At 34.2% G+C, this 20,563-nt stretch overlaps 3 protein-coding genes and 1 long non-coding RNA gene across 6 annotated transcripts; 3 read left to right on the top strand and 1 right to left on the bottom strand.

The window, feature by feature from the left end:
* On the top strand, positions 1-2,913 carry LOC115952319 (receptor-like protein 39). Its single transcript, XM_031069478.1, has 5 exons — positions 1-116; positions 221-349; positions 937-1,052; positions 1,738-1,809; positions 1,919-2,913. Exons 1-5 carry the CDS (start codon positions 1-3, stop codon positions 2,911-2,913), a joined length of 1,428 nt encoding a protein of 475 aa, XP_030925338.1.
* Positions 2,914-3,111: 198 nt separating this feature from the next.
* LOC115952318 (receptor-like protein 33) lies at positions 3,112-3,591 on the top strand. The gene has a single exon (XM_031069462.1). It carries the CDS (start codon positions 3,112-3,114, stop codon positions 3,589-3,591), a length of 480 nt encoding a protein of 159 aa, XP_030925322.1.
* Positions 3,592-5,915: 2,324 nt separating this feature from the next.
* LOC115979631 lies at positions 5,916-6,611 on the top strand. The gene is made up of 3 exons (XR_004089127.1): positions 5,916-5,994; positions 6,349-6,435; positions 6,543-6,611. It is a non-coding gene; the product is annotated as an uncharacterized LOC115979631 (long non-coding RNA).
* A 4,617-nt stretch (positions 6,612-11,228) lies between these two features.
* LOC115986390 (phosphoribosylaminoimidazole carboxylase, chloroplastic-like) lies at positions 11,229-20,504 on the bottom strand. 3 transcript variants are annotated; one of them, XM_031109364.1, is made up of 16 exons: positions 20,156-20,504; positions 18,749-18,964; positions 18,501-18,612; positions 17,778-17,840; positions 17,518-17,656; positions 17,246-17,301; positions 15,921-15,994; positions 15,620-15,767; positions 15,255-15,428; positions 14,564-14,651; positions 14,336-14,452; positions 13,514-13,611; positions 13,286-13,403; positions 13,101-13,195; positions 12,091-12,197; positions 11,229-11,962 (listed from the first exon to the last, which is right to left on the bottom strand). In XM_031109364.1, the coding sequence occupies exons 1-16, from the start codon at positions 20,395-20,397 to the stop codon at positions 11,869-11,871; spliced, it is 1,941 nt and encodes a 646-aa protein (XP_030965224.1). In that variant the 5' UTR covers positions 20,398-20,504; the 3' UTR covers positions 11,229-11,868. The 3 variants fall into 3 exon arrangements, with proteins under 3 accessions (XP_030965224.1, XP_030965235.1, XP_030965241.1); XM_031109375.1 differs by having other exon boundaries at positions 11,268-11,962; positions 18,749-18,959; positions 20,156-20,245; XM_031109381.1 differs by lacking the exon at positions 20,156-20,504 and having other exon boundaries at positions 11,268-11,962; positions 18,501-18,616; positions 18,749-18,881.
* Positions 20,505-20,563: the final 59 nt, after the last annotated feature.

Raw genomic sequence — 20,563 nt, 5'->3', positions numbered from 1 at the left:
ATGGCTGCTATTTCGGCTAAGGGTGGGGCTGTGAGGGATAGTGAAGAGGTGGAGGTGCTGGCTTGCCGTAAAGCTCTTTGCTATAGATGCAGGGTTTATGGAGGTGATTTTGGAAGGTGACAACGCACGGGTATTGAAGACAGTGGCACAGGCTCAACCAAAATCTAGCTCGGCTTGGGTTTATTTATGAAGATATTTGGTGCTTGATTGCAAGTTTTAGATCCTTTTCAGTCAATTGTGTTAGGCGTAGTGCCAATGGTGTTGCTCATGCTTTGGCTAGATTTGCTAGATTATCTGATAATGAAACTGTATGGTTAGAGAAGAATCCTCCACCAGCAGTTGATGCTCTGTATTTGGATTCTTGTATTCTTCATTAATGATATTCATTTGGTTCTAGCTTCAAAAAAAAAAAAAAAAAAAGCTTGTGTTGCAGTTTTAATAACATTGCAGCAACTTCATCCCCATGTGAATGTCATATAACTTAAGGGTAAAATTGGGATTTGGAAATAAAACTAAGGGTACTTGGGGATAATAACAACTTCCCTCAATTACTTATTTCTTTTTTGTATTGGACTCAGCTGGTCCGATACCCAAACGTGCCTTTTGGGATATAAAGCACTTTCCAAAAACTTGCCAAACGCAATAACGCCAACGACTTTGATTGACTTGGAAATTGGAATGGAAGCACTATAAATATTCATCTCATCCCAACCCTCCCTCTTAACATCAGATATATTTTTATTCAGCCAAAAAAATCAGATATATATTTTCTTAGTCTTTCAAAATCAAAATGGGGTGTTTGTGTTGGAAGTATCAAGTTTTGTGTCTACTCTCCTTCCTCTTTCATTCTACTCCATTTTCTCTTTCTTCTTCCTTGTCTTCAATCTCACCTTGCTCTGCTTTACTCCATTTTAATCACTCTCTTTCTCTTCATAGAGATGCTTTTCCTCCTCTTGATAAAGATGCTGAGTATCCTGAATATAGATATAATATTCATATGTGTGATAATTCTTATCCAAAGACAGCCTCTTGGAAGGAGGATACAGACTGCTGTACTTGGGATGGCGTCGTCTGTGACCAAACCACACGCCATGTTATTGGCCTCGACCTTAGCTGCAGCTGGCTTAGAGGCCCCATTCATTCCAACAGTACCCCTCTTCTTTCGTCCCCATCTCAGGACCTTGAATCTCGCTGGCAATTGCTTCAATTTCTACCTAATTTCGTCTAAGTTTGGCAACTTTAAGACTTTGACTCATCTTAACCTTTCTTTTTCCTGTTTTTCTGGCAAAATCCCGTACGAAATCTCTCATTTGTCTTCGCTGCTTTCACTTGATCTTTCTTACAACAATGGCCTTTTAATTGAAACACCAGTATGGAAAAGAGTCATTCATGACCTTACTCAGTTAAGGGAACTTCTTCTAGATTGGTCAAATATGTCCTCAATTAGACCTAATTCTTTGATGAATCTATCCTCCTCTTTCACAACTCTTAGTCTCCATCAATGTAACTTGCATGGAAAACTCGAAAATAACATCCTCTGTCTTCCCAGTATACAAACCCTTGATTTAGGAAAAAATGACAATCTTGATTTGGGTTCTCCTCCAAAGTGTAATTGGAACAGTAGTTCCCTGAAGGTCTTAGATCTCTCTTCGATAAGCTTTTCAAGAGAATTTCTTGATTCTATCAGCAATTTGAAGTACTTGAAGGTTTTGGTTCTTTATAATTACAATTTTACAGGGTCAATTCCATCATCACTCAGTAACTTCACACAAATTACTTATTTGGCTCTAGCATCTAATAGTTTCAGCGGTGAGATTCAATTGCCACTTTTAAATTTTAGTTTTTTTTTTTTTTTTTTTTTTTTTGGCATTCACATGAACTAACAATTTGTTTTAATTATTGGGTTATATTTCAATAGGTTTGCTTCCGTTGTCACTATTCAACTTGCCCAATCTCTCAACTTTATACCTTCACAACAATCAACTTGTTGGTCCCCTTCCTAATCACATAAGTGGGCTTTTGAATCTAAAAGATCTCTACTTAAGTTCAAATTTCCTAAATGGGACACTGCCATCTTGGTTGTTCAGTTTGCCATCTTTGGTGAAATTATATATTAATGGTAATCAATTTATTGGTGAGATTGGTGAATTCAAGTCCAATTCATTGGAGTATCTTGATTTGGGTTATAATAAGCTACAGGGCTCTATACCTAGGTCAATATCTACATTTGTTAACCTTACTTATCTATCTCTCTCATCAAATAATTGGAGTATTATGTTGGAGTTAGAAATGATTTCAAAGCTCAAAAATCTCTACTATCTTGATTTTTCAAATAACTTAGTTAGCATCAACAATAATGTCACCTATACCCTGCCCAATCTTTACACTTTGAACTTGTCTTCTTGCAACATTAGTGAATTCCCAATTTTCTTGAGAACACCAACAAATATAGAATTCTTAGACCTTTCTAAGAATAGAATTTATGGTCAAGTTCCAAGATGGTTGGGGCATGTGGGGAGCGATTCATTATATTTTCTTGATCTTCGCAACAACTTGTTTCAAGGACCATTTCCCACTCTAAATTTTCTTAGTATACAATATTTGTTTGTCTCAAATAACAAATTCACTGGAGAAATCCCTTCTTCAATTTGCAACGCAAGTGCCCTTGACATTCAAGACTTGTCTCATAACAACTTAAGTGGCATGATTCCTAAGTGTTTGGTACACTCTAATGTCCTCTCAATGTTGGATTTGCAAATGAATATCCTTCATGGTACCATCCCTGCAACATTTTCCACGAGAAATAGATTTAGGAATATTAACCTTAATGGCAATCAATTGGAAGGGCCATTGCCACAATCTTTGGCAAATTGTAGGAACTTGGAACTTGGAAGTTCTAGATCTTGGAAGTAATAAGATAAATGGAACCTTCCCTTATTGGTTGGAAGGTCTTTTAAATTTGCGGGTTCTTGTCTTAAGATCAAACAAATTTCAAGGTCGTATAGGCAATCCTAGGACCAAATTTCCTTTCCCAAATTTGCAAATCCTAGACATCTCTAACAATGAGTTTAATGTCCTTTGCCAATAAAATATTTCAAATATTTGAAAGCCATGACAAATGTGGATGAAGGAAAAGTTGCGTTGAAATATATGGGAGAGGAGTATTATCAGGATTCTTTGAATGTGATGATGAAAGGAAATTATATTGAGTTGGTGAGAATCCAAATTGTCTTCACGACCATTGATTTTTCAAATAATAATTTCAAAGGAAAGATGCCAAAGATAATTGGGAGGCTAAAATTACTGAAGGGGCTTAACTTTTCTCACAATAACCTTACAGGTTATATTCCATCATCATTTGGAAATTTGAAAAATCTTGAATGGTTAGACCTCTCTTTCAACAAGCTTATCGAGGAGATTCCTGGGCAATTGGTAGATCTACCATGGCTTGAAGTCTTAAAGTTGTCACATAACCAACTTACAGGACACATAACTTCAGGAAAGCAATTCAATACATTTGATAATGATTCATACACTGAAAACCTAGGATTATGTGGCTTTCCATTGTCAAGAATATGCAACAACCATTGACCTTACAACAGGAAGACAATTTAGAGACTGACAATGGGTTTGGTTGGCAAGCTGTATTGATGGGTTATGGATGTGGAGTGATATTTGGAATGATGATGGGATATCTTATGTTTAAAATTGGAAAACCAAAGTGGATTGTAAGGATGGTCAAGTTAGAGCAACATATCATACTTCAAAGGCTGAAGAAGAATGCCCAAAGACGTGGTGGAAAAAAATAACTAGTCAAGACAATTTGTGGTTGGTTTTGCTATAGTTTTTCAAGAAGGTTTCCAAGGCATGTTGTACTATGTTGTGATTTGTCGAAATCACTTTGATTTCATAAAATGGTTGGGAGTCTTTGTAGAATGCATCTGTTGTGGGTCTTCCTCGTTTCTAGATCGATGGGATTTTCAACCAAGGAGGAGATTTTGGACATGCCAGAATCTAACTTTGACTGCAAAAAAGAAACCAACTCTGAATCTGACACAAATGGTGAAGCCTAGTAGAAAGCAAAGCTCTCCTCCAGCCCCGTCCATGTGGCAAGACTAGGCAAAAGAAGAAGCCTCTCTAAACACTCACTTCTTCATCATCCTCATTCACTCTCTTCTTCTTCATTTTTTTATCAATGGAGACAGCGCAGAATTGTGATTTAGGAGAATATCAATCTTTTTTCATGGTCCCTAAAGACACAGGACACCAGTCTTTACCAAGGTATGCTTCCCTCTTTGGTTTCATCTTTAGGTGCCTTTGTCACTTTCTTCCCTCTTTTTTTCTAAATTCAAAGGCTCATTCAAAGGGAAATCAAGATGCTGGGCTTTGTAATTATTATTTATAAAATTAGAGTTTGATTTGTATGATTTATTTATTCTAAAGCAGCTGGTTAGCATTGTTGTTGTTAAAGTAATTGGTAAGCTCAAGATCTCTTTCCACCTTTCTGTTTTTATAATATTTGTCTTTTATTGATCTAATTTGTTTTACCAGTAAGGTTCAAGGTTGTTTCCTCCGATGTTTCAAAACATATCAATAACCTCTGTGCTCTTGAACTTAAATAGATCAAGACCTCTATGTTTAACACTAAGGTCCTATTTCTCTCTTTATTGATTTTTATGGTTGGGTTTTGTACCATATCCTTAAATTTTTTTTTTTCAATTTCTATATTTGCATTTTTATTTAACATATCTTACTATTAAGATATTAAATTTAATGATAAAAAAATTTAGGTGTTTCAAGTTCAACTCTTAAAGACCAAAGTGATATAGATCTATCCAGGCATGTTGGATCATGTTATGCGCTCAATGTGGTAAAATGTTGAAAGGTCTAACTAGTCTAAAGGTTTAGCTTTGTTATTTCTTTTTACATTTTAGGTTTAGCTTTAGTGATCATTATTCTGGTGAGTATTCTTACCTATAGGTTGGCTAGGTTTGGGATTTAATGATGCATTTGATTTGGGTTCATCCTTACCTTTGTCAAAGATGATTCTGACTCCAGTCTGTATCCATCATCAAAGACAATTAGAACATATAAATCAAACTTCGAAGAAATATGCCTCCATCTGAAAACAACCTTGATTCCAAGCTAGGCTGCCTTCTTTACTTACATCTTTGCGTGCCTTTGCCACTTTCTTCTCTCTCTCTCTTTCTCTAAATTTAAAGCCTCATTCATATGTAAATCAAGCTACTAGGCTTTGTAATTATTATTTATAAAATACTGTATACATTTGTTATGTATGTTGAATCTAAATAGTATTACTTTTCAACCAAAAATAAAAACCTTGAGTTCAACTTTAATGAAGTTTCAAGTTGATATTGCAGTTATATATAGAAGTTAGGTGAGCTATAAGTCAAATAGAAGGTATAGGCTTGATAACTTTTCTTAACTTTTTTTTTTTCATCTTGAGATTTTGATATATGAACGAATATCACTGTAATTTGTTATAGAAAAAGATTTCCTGATTTTCATTTATTAATTATTATTATTAGTAGTAGTAGTAGTAGAAGATATTGACTCTTCTTTCCTTTTTGCAATAGTTGGTATGTAATTGTTTAAATATCCTTCAGCATTTGATTTCATTTAGGTGCAATTCTATTCTCTTCTTCTTAAAAATAAATAAATAATGCATTGAACCATGTTGTGAGTAGAAGGTATTGAGGTTAATCGTATTTAGAAGAAATGACGTAACATTGCAGTTCTATTGTAAATTAGCTTAGAAGTAAATAAGTTAAGAACTATATCTCCTGAAAAGAAGTGGTAGAAAGTGATCTGACTTTCCACTCAAGGCAGGGCATTTAAATGGGGCTATCGTGTTGATATTTTGCGTGTGTTCTACAGGAGTTTCCTTGAGAGTAGGACCACCTGTTCTTTGAGTATCCTCTCTCAAAGAGACTATGGGAGCAAGTTAAGTCATGATGTTTAATAAAATCCCAGGTATATAGCTTGCGTTAAGTGGCAAAACAAACTTACACTTTTGGTCCTCTAACAGTGGGGGTGGTTTAATTTCATCCCTACACATTTATTTGTGTCAATTTTGTTTCTCAACTGACACAATCAAGTCAACATATAAGGATACAATTGATTTGATTTTGAAAGTTGAAGGATGAAATTGGCACAATTAGTAGTTGAGGGACCCTAATTTTAAAATTTGAATGACAAAAGTGACACAATTAAATGTATAGGGACAAAATTGGCCCACACTTTTTTATTTATCACATTGCTCCAATAATTACTGTTTTTTTTATTTACTATCTTTTCATTTTTGGTTTTACTATTGAGAACTTCTAGGCTTGGATAGAAAGTGCAAGACAATGCAACTCTTGAGAAATTTCTTGCAATAATCAATGTTAAGATCCTTACTAGGTTAAAAGACAGGTGATTGAGATTTCTGCAATTGTATCTCTTTTTTTTGTCAATTTTATAGTTGTTTTTATATTGTTATGATATTAAATCCAATGATGAAGCAAATTTATGTGTTTTAGGTTCAACCCTTAGAGACCAAAATGCAATAGCTCTATCAAGGCAGGTTGAATCATGTAATGCTCAGAATGGTAAATTCTTCAAGGTCCTGTTAATCTAAATGCTGCCATCCATATCAATATCAATAGCTTTGCTGTTTCATTTTTCATTTTAGGTTGTTTGAAGTGTTCATTCAGTTTAAACCTAGAGGCAATAGCATAGAGATGTTTTGTGGATCTTCTGCTTTAGTGATGTTCTAAGGAATCATCAATCTATCAATCAAACAATATATATATATATATATATATATAAATAAAGCAGAAATTTCATGTGGGAGAGCATAAAGTTCTGCCTTATGGCTCACTAATTTTGCATTTAGCATTCCACACTAACTTCTTGGTTCTGCAAAAACTGGGCTGACATTTTAAATTAGCCAAACGTTTTGCTGAAAGACCAGATTTCATAAAATGCCAAGGCCAGATTCACTACCTAAGCTACATATACATTGTTCATCTCCTTTCAAAATAATGATTTGTGACCTCACTTCAGCAATCAGATAAATGCAAAAGATTAAGAGATTTCAGTTTGGTCTTTGGGACTTTAGTGCAGTCACTTCTCCCCATATTCTTTCTATCAATTATACATTACACGTAACTGTGATATCATTGTTCCACTCCCTTTTCCAACTAATTGGACTCTTCCACTACTAATTTATTTTGTTTCTCAAGTCAAAGAGTTTATCACATTGATGTTTGCTTTGCATGTACTAAAACCTGTTATTTTATGTATCCCCTTTTCCCGAAGCCAAATTAGATCTATGTTTCATTTCTTCATGGCAAATTTTAAGGTATTTTTGTCTTTTATTTTATTTTGTCCTTTTTATTATTTAAATAGTTATGTTGTCTACTTGAATATCAAATAAGTATTTGCTAAACAAGAAGCTACATTTATAATCTCTAAAAAACCACCCCTTCTCCCTATCATAAATTTTGATTTTTGTTACATTCACGCAAGTGTTTGATAAAATACCTGAGGGTTTTGTTCTTTTTATTAGAATTTGATATTGATAACATACCTTCTATTTCATCTTGCTAGCCCCTAATAAAAATTTCATTGTTAATGAGGTTTGAATTGAAATGGAATCATTTTATTTTGTTATGGAGAAGTTGCAATGAATGAGAGGATGATATTACCTTATACATTAACTTTTGTGATTTCACTATACTGTTATAAAAATCTCCACATGGAATGAAGTCTTAGGTTAATTAAGCTGTACTCCACTTTATTGCATTTGAGCTATTTGCACAGTAGTGTGCTCTTAGGAACCATTTGTGGTGTCATAATGAAAGTGAAAGCGAAATACATGGATTTTGTTAGGAAGGAAGCACTTAATTGTTCAGGCATCCAACAACTAAACTATGGTGCTTCTTTAGGTAATAGAATGGTGAAAAATACCCTTAGCTAAATATACATTTCTTCAACTCCTGAATTTGAGAATCCGCTTGATATGCTTTTTTTAGTGTTCTTTGAATCAATGTTTTTGTGCTGCTCACAATTTGGATGGTATGGATTCAATGATTCACTTATTTTGTGTTAGTACTATTCTTAGTTATGAAAGAAAAGAAAAAGGTTGATGGGTTTTGAATCTTCTGTGTAGAATCAGTAACTTATTTATAGTTTTCAATGTGACTAATATCAATTTCGTACACAGACACGAAGGTGGAAATGAAAGTGCTTGATGCTCTTTTTTAAAGCTCTCTGATTTTTTATTTTTTTGCTGCTTACTGTGTCGATGTTAAGGACTTCAATGAAAAACTTATTTTGTATTGGTACTATTGTTTTAGTTATGGGGAAAATTTGATGGGTTTTTAATGTCTGTGTTTGCAGTTCAGAGAGGGATATCACTTCGCTGGATGTGAAAGGTGATGTTGAGCTCCTATCTTCGATATCAAGATTTCTATCTTCCCTTTATATCGAGTTGTAATAGTTTCTTTCAAATCTTATGTAGTTCTATTTGTAATCGTAGGGCCAGCATAGTACAGTCAAAGAAAATCCTATCAATTCATTTTTTTTCCTTGAGTTATTGAATCAAACATGCATCCAAATTCTGTTCTAAATTTAAATAATTCAATTGAAGATGATTCTCAAATTTTTTTGGCCAAAGACGATGTTTACACTGAATTGTGTACTTGATAGTGCACTCATCCACATGGATAAAGTGGAAGAAAACCAAATAGTCGAGTTCTATCGAGTTGTTGAAAACTTACCTCAAGTTATAATCAGGAATTCTGTGATGATTAAGACGCTTGGTATCAGGACTAAGTACCCTAGAATCGAACATGGTGGAAAAATTGGGTCTAAAGGAAAGAGAAAACATCTTGAATCTATCAAAGGCTAAAAGCGCACGTGTTAACTAGTTTGGGGTTCGATGGTACAGTAGACACCGCATTTTCCTAAAAATGAGCCCTTGCATCCACAGGTACCATATAAGTGAAAGTCTTCTTTCAGTTACTAAGTGGTCGTGCATGTAAATTTGATCGGATATTGAAAGTTCTTGCTAAAGGCTTATAGTTACAGAAAGTCATGTTCAGCTAAAAAAATACTTAGGATGTTCCATAAAACTTTGGGATATCGGTAAATATGAAACGTCTTTTACATTATGTTTTCAAAATTAATTGTTATTTAACTTTCGTGTTGGTTGTATATTAAACTTTTGTGTTGTGTGTATGCAACTCAACATTCGGGCAAACCTTATATAAATTATCTACTTATAGTTGCATGGCTAGAGATAGTTCAGTAAATACCTGTTGGTGTCAAATTGGGCCTCTCACTCTAATTAATTAAATAACTTCAAAGCAGAAATGTGTTAGATAGCACCAATTGTGTTTTCAACCAAACGAATCTTTCAACCTTGCAAATTTAAAATAAACATTTGACTTGCATATCTGTTTATCAAATACAAAATGTACCAATAATGAGAAGCACTATTTCAAAGGGTAGCTTAAATGGCATAATAATTGTGACTGCTAGAGGAGCATGAATTTATAAGTTTCTTTTGCGAGTCCAGAATGGAGTAATTAAGGCTATGATTGTGAATTCATCAAACTTAGAACATTTAACCATTCAAACTTGTTGTTTAAGTACAAGAATATTAGGGATTCAATCTTATAGCTTTCATCTTATATATACACACACACACTCAAATATGAATCATTTATAAATATTTTTTGACAAATTTTCTTGCATGAGTAAACGACTACTAGTTATGAATGGGAGGATCAACACAAAATTACATACTCTGCTTCTGAGAATCTTTTGAACCAGATATTCTATTCCAATTACTAGTAACAAAATACAAAATCTTTTTGTGTGTGTGGCTAGATTCGGCTTCAACACTTAAATCCATAACTAGTATCTTCACAGCTAAAACTCAAGAAGACATCATAGTTCCATCGATGAGTGGAAGAAAAAAAAAAGAAGCTCCTTTGTTGGTCAGCAAAGCCATTGCAATGTATAAGGAGAAGGTAAGATTGAGAAGATCTTAAAAAGAGGAGAGATGGTCGTCACTGTATGGCCTATGACTTTATTATTCAATAGAACTTCTCAAAACAATTGAGATGCCAATAATTTCGATTACCATATTCTCTGAAAATTATGCTACCAAGCAAGTGTTGACTGTCTTAAAGAATGTGGCTGCACAAGACAAAGGGCCTTTGCCTAGTTTGAAAATCTAATGTTTTCTTGAATAATCATGTTCTATTCACTATTTAGGGTCACCATAGCGCATATTTGTTTCACGGCTAGAAGAGCAGTCTTTATGCACCACTATAATGGCTTTTCTGATAGTGTGCAATGTATGACCTTAAGGAATGTTGAAACGGGTCTTGGAAAACTAATGTTGTTGAATACGAGTACGTTTATTAAAAGTTTAAACACCCCCCCCCCCCCCAACAAAAAAAAAACAAAAAACAAAAAACAAAAACAAAAACAAAAATTATCCATCAGATGGTCCATCCCATTAATTATATGTCAATGTATTTATATAAGAGAGTGGCTTTTGAGATAAATACAAAGAATTACCTAATAATTTGATTGGCCAAACACTTTTTTTTTCTTTTTAAATTAGCTATATACATGAAAACCACAATTAAAAAGAAAAAAAGAAAAAAGAGAAGGTCTAGAGGGAAGGATTTCATTAAATTATGTGTTTTTTTTCTTGTTAATACAAACAAACATGTGATTGAAAAACTAAAATGATAGCAAAATTGCTCAATTTTGAGCCTAGCCTACCAGTAATATTATCTCGTTATTAGCACTTTTGTTTCCCATTCCTTAAAGCTTTTCACCCTTCCAGATAGGCAATCCAAGTTACAGACGAAGATGTCAAAGTAGTCAATGCCATATTGACATTTTGATCAGGCAAGGAGAATGAAATATCTCAATACTAGTTAATACTTAAAATCCAAATATCTTATATGCCCAAATATTAGTCTAAGTATACTAACCCAATTTTATAACCTTTTTTATTTTCTAAATTATTTTTCTGGTAGTAGCTGAAAGACCTGAAATCCATCGTTATAATTGATATAGGTTGGTGTAGACTGGTATTTTATTAGTACGTTTTAGAAGGGTATTACCGTATTAGTGCTAACATTGCAGAGTACAAGAAAATAATATGAACTTCCAGGATTAGAGGTAAATCCAAGAAATTTGAAGTGTAAGATTCTCCAGGCTTTTATCCAGAAGAATAACAAGAATAGACTATGATATATTCAAATCTATATTTAAATCCAATTAACATGTTGCTGTGCCACCATCCAAAGACAAGCTTAAGCCTACCAATAGATATCATAGATTTGAATTGAGCAGCTCGCTGACCTTCAATGGCAGAACAATTGCTTGAGACCAGTTAGAAAAATCGTTCATTGTAAACGTACAAGAACTCAGTGCTGTAATCAATCATTGATTACCATCTAAATATTAAGGTCAAAAGGACACCCTTATGCAACTAAAGGGATAAAAAGTTCTTTTGACTCATTCAACTCAACTGCTACAGTGGACCCTTATAGCAACTACAATGGATACAAGGCTTCTTCCCAGTCCCACAAACGCCCTCTGTTTTCTGTCCTTGATCTCTCAAAACTGAAGCAAAATTGCCAGTTCCATCCTCACCTGAACTTCTTTCTGTTAACACATTTTTGCATTCATCCTACATATATTGATCCTCTTTGGATATATTCTTTAGTTAATTCCAAATTTCGCTGTGGTAATGTGTTCTCCAAACTTGAACTTCCATAGTGTGTCAAACTCACAAAAATCATGCATATGGCAGGCAAAGCAGTTATGTACTTATGGATTCAAATAGGACTCCCAACCATCCTTTTCCAGCTTCTCTGCTTTTCTCAAGACATCATTTCTTGTGTCTTCTTGATACTGGCTCATTCTGCAAAGGATATCATTCCAGAATCAGCTCATGCAAGACTTGTGAACTAAAGTTCTTTTTTCTTTGGTTTCATAGCCAACACAAAGTTTTGCTTTACTTCCAGAGAGGGAAGAGAGAAAAAAACCCACCTTGCCATTAGGTCAGCATCACGAATCCCCATCATCCTTACTGCAAGCAAACCTGCATTGGTAGCATTGTTTATTGCAACTGTTGCAACTGGAACACCCCTTGGCATCTGCATAATCATCAAAGGAATAAATAAAAATTAGGACTTTGTGGTGATCAAATTTTCCTTGTAAACTCCCTGTGTACCAAGGAAACTGTTTCCTCTGCTGTGTTTCTTATTTCTCCTTTTTCAATAAAGCTTCTTAATTACTGATCAAATACCCAAAAAAAAAAAAAAAAAAAGTGCAAGTAGAAATCAAACATGAACTTGAGATAACGAATGAAGCACCATCTTTTCTGAGGCTCTAAAATTGGACAATGTTTTAAGGCAATGAAACTGATTGTGCAAATCTCAACATGATTAAGCAAGCGTCTACATACTTCCATTATTCAGATGTTTTTTTGTTTTTTGATAGGTGCCATTCAGATGTTAGATATTTAGCACCAATGATTTTTTTTGTTTTTTTGTTTGGGGGGGGGTTCCATAGAAATTCAGCATCTTTGATTTTTTTTATTTAGTGACATAGATATACAGAACCCATGATTTTTTTTTTTTTGCTCCAGGCACCTATTAATTAAATTACTTCAAAAATATATATTTTTTCTTCACCTCATAAACAAGGCTTAAAAATATTGCCTTCATCAACTTGCCTTAATTTCAGTAGTATTTTTGTGCCAAGGAAATATACGTGGTAATTGTAAATTACAATAAAAGAATAATAGTAATTCTCTGTGCCAGAAAACACATCCCAAAGAATTAAAATAGAATTTCTCTCAACAAATAAAGCAAACACATTAATTAATCAAGGATAAGCAACTATAAAAACCAGAAAAAGGGCATCCCTAGGACCCCAGGATTTCAGACATCCAATTTAAATGCCCTAGTTTTTTAGAACTAACATAGGATATTGGATCTTTACAACACTTACCCATTCCATAAATGTAATAATTTAGAAGTAAGAAAATAATATACCTGCACAATGGACAGGAGTGAATCAAGTCCATCCAATGCAGAAGCACGCACAGGGACGCCAATAACAGGCAAGGGAGTGAGTGCAGCTACCATACCTGCAAGTCACAACAAAGCTCAATTAATTCCAGTGAGACATTTAAAGCAACTTTGAAACAATATATGGAGCATAGTTCAAATAAACTAGCCTGGCAAGTGGGCTGCACCTCCAGCACCAGCAACGATAATCTGAATGCCTCTCTCCAGGGCAGATGAGGCATATGAAAACATCATTTCAGGGGTCCGGTGAGCTGAAACTATTTTCACCTGCATATTATAATTTGTTAAGGTAGAACTGGAATATACAAGAAAATAAAATTAAATGATCAATAACTCCCGAATTCCAAAATAGACCCTGTAGTTCACTAGAAGTCAACCTCATAAGGCACACCAAACATATTCAAAATCCTTGCAGCATCCTTCATAACAGGAAGATCTGAATCAGAACCCATAATGATCCCAACACGTGGTGTCACTGCATTCAGAATTGGAGCAACATAAACACAATTTAAGTGTAACAAACTTTCAAAATCAAAACTTAAGGCATGTAAACTTCAAACAAAAGGAAAACACTTGCAACCATCAACATAATAAGGGTATAGCTATATGAAAGATTGGTGATCCCCCCACCACACAAGAGAATAAAAATCATAAATGAAGAGTGAGGACTGGCAGAAGCAATATCTTGGTAAAAGGAGAATTAAATCAATTTTTAAAATGGAAATGATAAATTGTAATCTCCAAACGGTTTAGAATCTATGCCTCTTAAAAATAAAATCTTATGGTAATTTCCCTCCCTACACTGTCACTTTTCCATCCTAAGCCAAAGTAAGACTTTTTTTATGCAAAATATAATAACCCAAAGCTCATAGCCTGAAAATTTAAAGTAGCATTAGTGCTGATTATTCTGGAAACTACCCGACATAGTGTGTGTGTGTGGGTAGCATGTAGGAATATTTTTATGTAAGAAAATGTAAAATATTGAATAAATAAATTTAATTGAGGCAATCACTGACTTAAGGAAATATGCTCCAAAAAGATGCACCAAAGTCAAATTTAATTGATAGCATAGATGCAAACATCTCACCACACCTTCCAAAAACATTTGTGCCTCCTAGAGAAAACTTGCTTTTTGGTTAACCAGCATTGGCCATTGTGACATTCAGTAAATAAAAATGAGAAGTCCCTAGTGCAATTACCTGCAGCCTTACAATCAGAACCTTCTTCCTTCAGAATTGATTTTAATCGTTCTTCCACATCACCCATGGAAGGCCCAACAATTGTGACATGGCCCATCTTTCGCTGCTTTCGCATTTCTGCCAAGTCATTAAGGCAATGCGGGAAAATGTCAAGTATGAGGTAAAGATCAAGTAGTGTGTGTGTGTGCATGTGTGAGAGAGAGAGAGAAGAAAAAGAAATTCACATACCTGGCTTGTCATACCAATGAACAGTAGCCCCAGGAATACTCAATGCCCTTCTAATCAGTTGATGAGCTAAAATAAAACCAGGCTCACCCTGAAATTTAATAAATAAATAAATAAAAAAGAGAGATTTGAATCTTGGAGGAGGGGGTAGTGAAAGATAGTTATGCTGAACAGTAGCCCTAGGGATTCTCAATACCCTTCTAATCAGTTTATGAGCTAAAATAAAACCAAGCTCTCCCTGAAATTTAATAAATAAATAAATAAAAGAGAGAGACATTTTGACATGTGGGGGGAGGGGGTAGTGAAAGATAGTTATGCTGAATAAAGACATTTCAAACATTTTGTTGTACATTGATGTTCCAATTTACTTTTTTTACCAACATTAACAAGTTTTCCAAGATAAAATAATTTTAGAACTGAAAATCAGTTAATGAGAACCAGGACAGACGGAACGTTTGATTTGTATTAATTGTAATTTCTTAAAATTTCGTTATTCACAATGGTATACAAAGTCATCAAGCTCAAGCACAGACTTATACCTAATTCTAGCTGCAACTTTAACAAACTTCAAGCAGAATATTTTCAGTGAAAGTATGTTACAGAAATAGGTTCTGAAAGAAACAAATGACTTCAGCTTCATGCCATATTCATTTTATATATTAGATAGATAAAAAAATAAAAAGAAGTTCTTCACCTCATCTTCACCCAGTATATTGTACATGACAGCAGCAGGAGTTTTCATTGATGGCTCACCAAGTGGAAGACCAACAACAGCCCGCAAATGTTGTTCAAATTGTGAGGTGTAGCAAGACTCAATTGTGTGATGACCACTATTATGGGGTCTAGGAGCCACTTCATTTAGAAGAATCTGTTAAGAGTTCAGGACATAAATTCATTAGCCAAAAGAAGATAATGCTGAAACAAAATTAGGAAAAAATATGGAGGATAACAAAAAAGGAAGCAATTCTAGCATCAAGAGGTATTAAAAAAAAGATATATATATGTGTGTGTGTGTGTGTGCGCATTTAACAGTCTCAAAGAAAGAAGCAAAAACACAACCTGACCATCCCCAGTCAAAAACAATTCAACTGCAAACACACCAGCACCTTCTAATGAACTAACAGCTTTGTAGGCAACATCAGTAGCATGTTTCCTAATATCCCATGACACATTAGCTGGTGCCCTGACTATGTGACAAATGTTTTCCCTACAAGAGATCAAAGAACCTTAATGAGAAGTATAGGGATGTAAAGTTAACATCTAAATACTAAAGGTGAATGCTTCTCACATAATTCTGCATCATTTAAGATTAAACCATGAAGGGAAAATAGACAATGTAAACACTGAATCTACATCTTACTTGTGAATGGTTTCAACAACAGGATAGCACAAAATAGAATTGTCTCTTCCTCTTGCAACAATGACAGCCAGCTCCTGAAGTTATTCCCAAAAAAGAAGTAAATAATATCTATAATCTATAAGATTCTATCTTTCACACTATTAAGAAATACCATACTGCTTCAGCCAAAAAAAAAAAAAACAATATTGATCAAATGAAAGCATAATTCAAATGAGGTCTAAATTTCTGGATTTAAAAGCTGTTTTCATCATGTTAAACGCAGCCACAAAGTTAAAAAACTATCCTAAAACACTAATGACAAAAGCTGCAGCAATAAAATATGATTGGAATGTAAACAATTTAGACAGTTTTCTAGACCTACATATTTTCAAAATGCATCAATGTATGCATGTTCAGAAGTCAAAGTGGAGAGGAGTTGTAAGCTAAACAAACTAATTAAAATTTATGCATTAAAGTAAAAGAATATTACTTTAATACAGTTCTTCAGAAAACAGTTTTGGCTGCCATATATCAGTATTATACACAGTTTTTAGAAGAACAAGATTAACAAATTGTGTTTTTTATGCAATTTGCAATACAGAACCAACTAACAAACTTCTTTTCAATTTCACGAGTATCTATGTTTCATTTCTGAAGTTCTAGCAACTAGTTGGTTGATGTGAGAACACACCTTACACTACCTAAAAGGAAAAAATGAAGTTAACTACTTCAAGGACAAAGTTTCTCTACAACCTAAATTGGAGGAACTCCATCCAAACTACTATGTGTCAACACCAGAGAGTGACAAGTGTCCTGGTCCTAAAGCTGAGATTCAATAAATAACCCTCTTAACCCCAGAAGTTAGACTACTTTTTTCTCTCTTTCTACAGAGCAGTCAGACCTAGGTTAACAGCGTTATTTTTGAAGTTGAGCTTCAGCTGGACCGGGAGACTAGTCACTCTCTAGTGTTGACACGTAGTAGTTTGAAGGGAGTTCCTCCAATTTAGGTTGTAGAGAAACTTTATGCTTACTTTAAATAATACAAATGATCATATGAATATCAAAGAAACAGTTGTCAAATCATAATGGTGAAAATTTAGGAGCATACATAGGATGATCAAATCTAATTATGAATACATGCTGGCATATTATACAAGTGAACCAAACAAGTTAAATTGTAGTTAGAGGCACTCCAAAGAATTCTTACTAATATATGTTGCAAATTTAATCATATGTCCAAGATTAAAATATGCATGTCATATTGCAGGATAAAGAAAAACATAGAGTCAAGAATAAATGCAGATTGAAAAACTAAAAAATAAACTAAATAGTATATCCTCATTAACCTTTACAAAGGGTGCCCACTTTTCAACATATAAACCACGATCAAATCCTCCAAGAGCTGCAAAAATTCGCAATTGAAAGTTAAAAAGAAATGTAAGCTTCCACTTATATTAATTAAAAGAACAAAGACCAATTAGGTGCATGTGTAACATACCAATCCAAAAAAGAAAAAAGATAATTGGAGCATTACATGGTTAATAACACAATTCAAATACCAAACATAAGAAATACCAACATTAATAGCACTTAAATCTTTAATAACTAAACATGTTACCAGCTACAGCGGAAGAGAGCTCCTCCTCATTGTGAGCAACAGCATTTCCACGCCCATCATAAGCTAACCTTTTGCTCTTAATCATAAGAGGATAGCCAAATAGTTCACCTGCTCTCTTGGCACCTTCAAGATCATCTATCTGTGGTAGCCATGTTTCATGATCAAAAAATTTTAATTTCTCTCATATTGGATATGTGAAAATAAAAGGTAAATAACATTAGCTAAATCCTTCAGTTAGATATTAATAAAAAGTGGTAAACCTGCATGAACTCAGGAAGTGGAATGGCATGCTGAGAAAAATGAACCTTTTGAAGATATTTGTCCTGTAAAAATCAAAACATGAATCATGGAACTAAAAGTCATATTTTATTGCAACAAATATATGAATTAATATGTACAATTACTTATTCATTTTAATAACTCTGCCTTTGTCTATTCTTAGTGTCATGTAAGTTCACAGTCAATCTCAAGCCTGCGGGAAAAGGATGGAGAGTTGTGGTAGGTTGACAACTTGCGTAAAATTTAGTCACTCTATCATTACGAATGAATTTATTCATTTAAGTATAACAAGAGGGAGGAAATAAATTCTAACAGATAACTAACTAATCTTAGAAATAGGTTGAAAAGGGATTACTTACAAGCTTAGTCTAACTACAAAGAAACAGTCAAAAGTAGCTCTAAAATGCCAGTTCCTTTGTGTCCTTGTGTTATGATGACAATAGGGGAATAAAGTAACCCCAGACATTTCTACACTTCCTATAACAGAAAAGTACTTGAATGAAAACCTAAGATTAAGGGAAGGTGGGCATCTAAAGTAGCACCAAAATCCTCAAGGATCCACTTTTGTGATTTTATAAAACAGAATGCATTTCCTCAAAAGGAAAAAAACTTATGCATAAGGAAATGATTTCATTCAACTTATTTTCTCATATTTTGCAAGAAAGCAGTCAATAACCAATTGGTAAAGTTAAAGAAAAGCATACCTGAATAATTCGGATAGTTGAGGCTTTAGGCTGGCAATCCACTCCTTGTTGCTCAAGCATCTCCATGGTTGCAACATCAACATGCTCAATTTCTACAGTCAATACATCACATCTATCTACCAAGAACATAGACATATTATTACCAAATTATAACAAAAGAATACATTTACAAAAACTATTGACTATTAAAAAAACAAAACAAAACAAAACAAAACAAAAAATGCCATCAATCTCATAAAAATTAGAACCTTTTCGCAAATTCCTGAACCATAGCACTATCATCAAAGCTTCCAACCATATGATGATAAGAAAGTGCACTTGCAGGGCAGTTCTCAAGCGGATCCAAAACCATTACTTTAATAGCCATTTGAGAAGCTGCTTGACATAGCATACGACCCAGTTGCCCTCCTCCCAAAACACCAACAATCACCTCAGATAGTCCATGTACAGGCACATCATCTTTGCTACAAGAACAAGCATTATGGTGGAAGGTTCCATGTTAGATAAATTTTTAACTCCAAATTAATATCCAATTAGTAATATTAACAAGTTCTTTCATGCAAGTCCAAGCAGCAGCCAAGCAATCATGTAAGAAAGACATCATACTTTTTTTTGGATGGACAAAATTTTTATTAACAAGGGAACATAGTACAACAAGCACACATCTAACCAAACAACCAACACAAATCAACCCACAAGAAACTATCTGAAACAACAACCAAAATCACTGTCACATCCTACTGATCAGAAGGCTTAATAATTACAATGAGGAAATACCCATATACAACATGTAGCCCTGAGAAGGATTAAGTTGCGGTAGCACCATTTGGCTTCCACCCTAGCTTGAACTACCCACTTGATATCGCACCCAATGGTCTCCTCTGTTCTAACAGAGTACCACAATGAATAAGAGAATTCCTTTTGGTGCCAAATATGATAAACAGAGGCCCAGAAAAGCTAATTTACAAACCACAGCTTTCGTACTCCTTCCTTTTAGGTTCTTCCCACCCCAATCAACAATGTCATCCCAATAAACCCTAGGATTTTTCACAAGGAAGCAGTGCATGAGCTCCTTCCAAAAGACTAGTGGTTCTCACTTTCCCCACCACTTCTGCATATAAGACACAAGCTGAATCCCCTTTTATGACCCACTGCAGTATCCTATCTCGAATTGCCAGCCTATTCTAATGGTTATTCTAATAGTTAACTTCCACCAACTGACTTCACAAACCTTAAATCCAATAGCATCCCAGGAAGCCAAAATTCTTAATTTTGCATTGTTCATGATTTATTATTTTAAAAATCAGATACTATAAACAACAAAACATGTAACATAAGACCCATATCTTAAAGTCTAAACACAAAATAATAATAATAATAATAATAATAATAATAATAATAATAATAATAATAAATAAAACACACACATTATAAGAAAATCGTGCAGTGTGTCTCTTTGTGTACGTAAATGCATTATACATATTACTAAGTCAACGTTTGCCTACTTCAAAATAGCCAAATAAAAATTACCCATCTCTATTTTTCCGCCACATCCAAACTCAGAAATCAATTTAGAAAAAAAAAAAAATCCCAAGAGTTTCGGAAACAGAAACAACTGAATAAGAATTGCAAGCTACTATTACTATTTGACTTACCTAGGTGAGGTCTCGTGAGTGACACGTGAGGCCTGAGAAGCGAAGACTGGAGTTGTGTGCTTTAAAGAAGAAGAAGAGAGAAGAGGGTTTTGTTTGGTGGAGTGGTTCATGGAGAAGAAGAAGCTGAGTGTGGTCGGCGGTGGTGGTGGTGGTGTTATTCGTGGAGCCAAACAGGGATTAAAGCTGGAGATAGTATCTGTATTTGTGGCTGCGCCGTTGATAGTTAAGCTTTGGTGTAGCATTTCTACTAGCGCGGATGGGAATTTGGATTCACAGTGATACTCTCCCTTTCACAAGCGGCGGCGCTCTTATAGGTAGCTTGGCTTAAACAAAATAATCCACACACACACACACACACACACACACACACACACACACACACATATATATATATATATATATATATAA

The sequence above is a fragment of the Quercus lobata genome, chromosome 1 (assembly GCF_001633185.2).
Source record: "Quercus lobata isolate SW786 chromosome 1, ValleyOak3.0 Primary Assembly, whole genome shotgun sequence".
NCBI lineage: Eukaryota > Viridiplantae > Streptophyta > Magnoliopsida > Fagales > Fagaceae > Quercus > Quercus lobata.
This window is presented reverse-complemented; position numbering and strand designations above follow the sequence as displayed.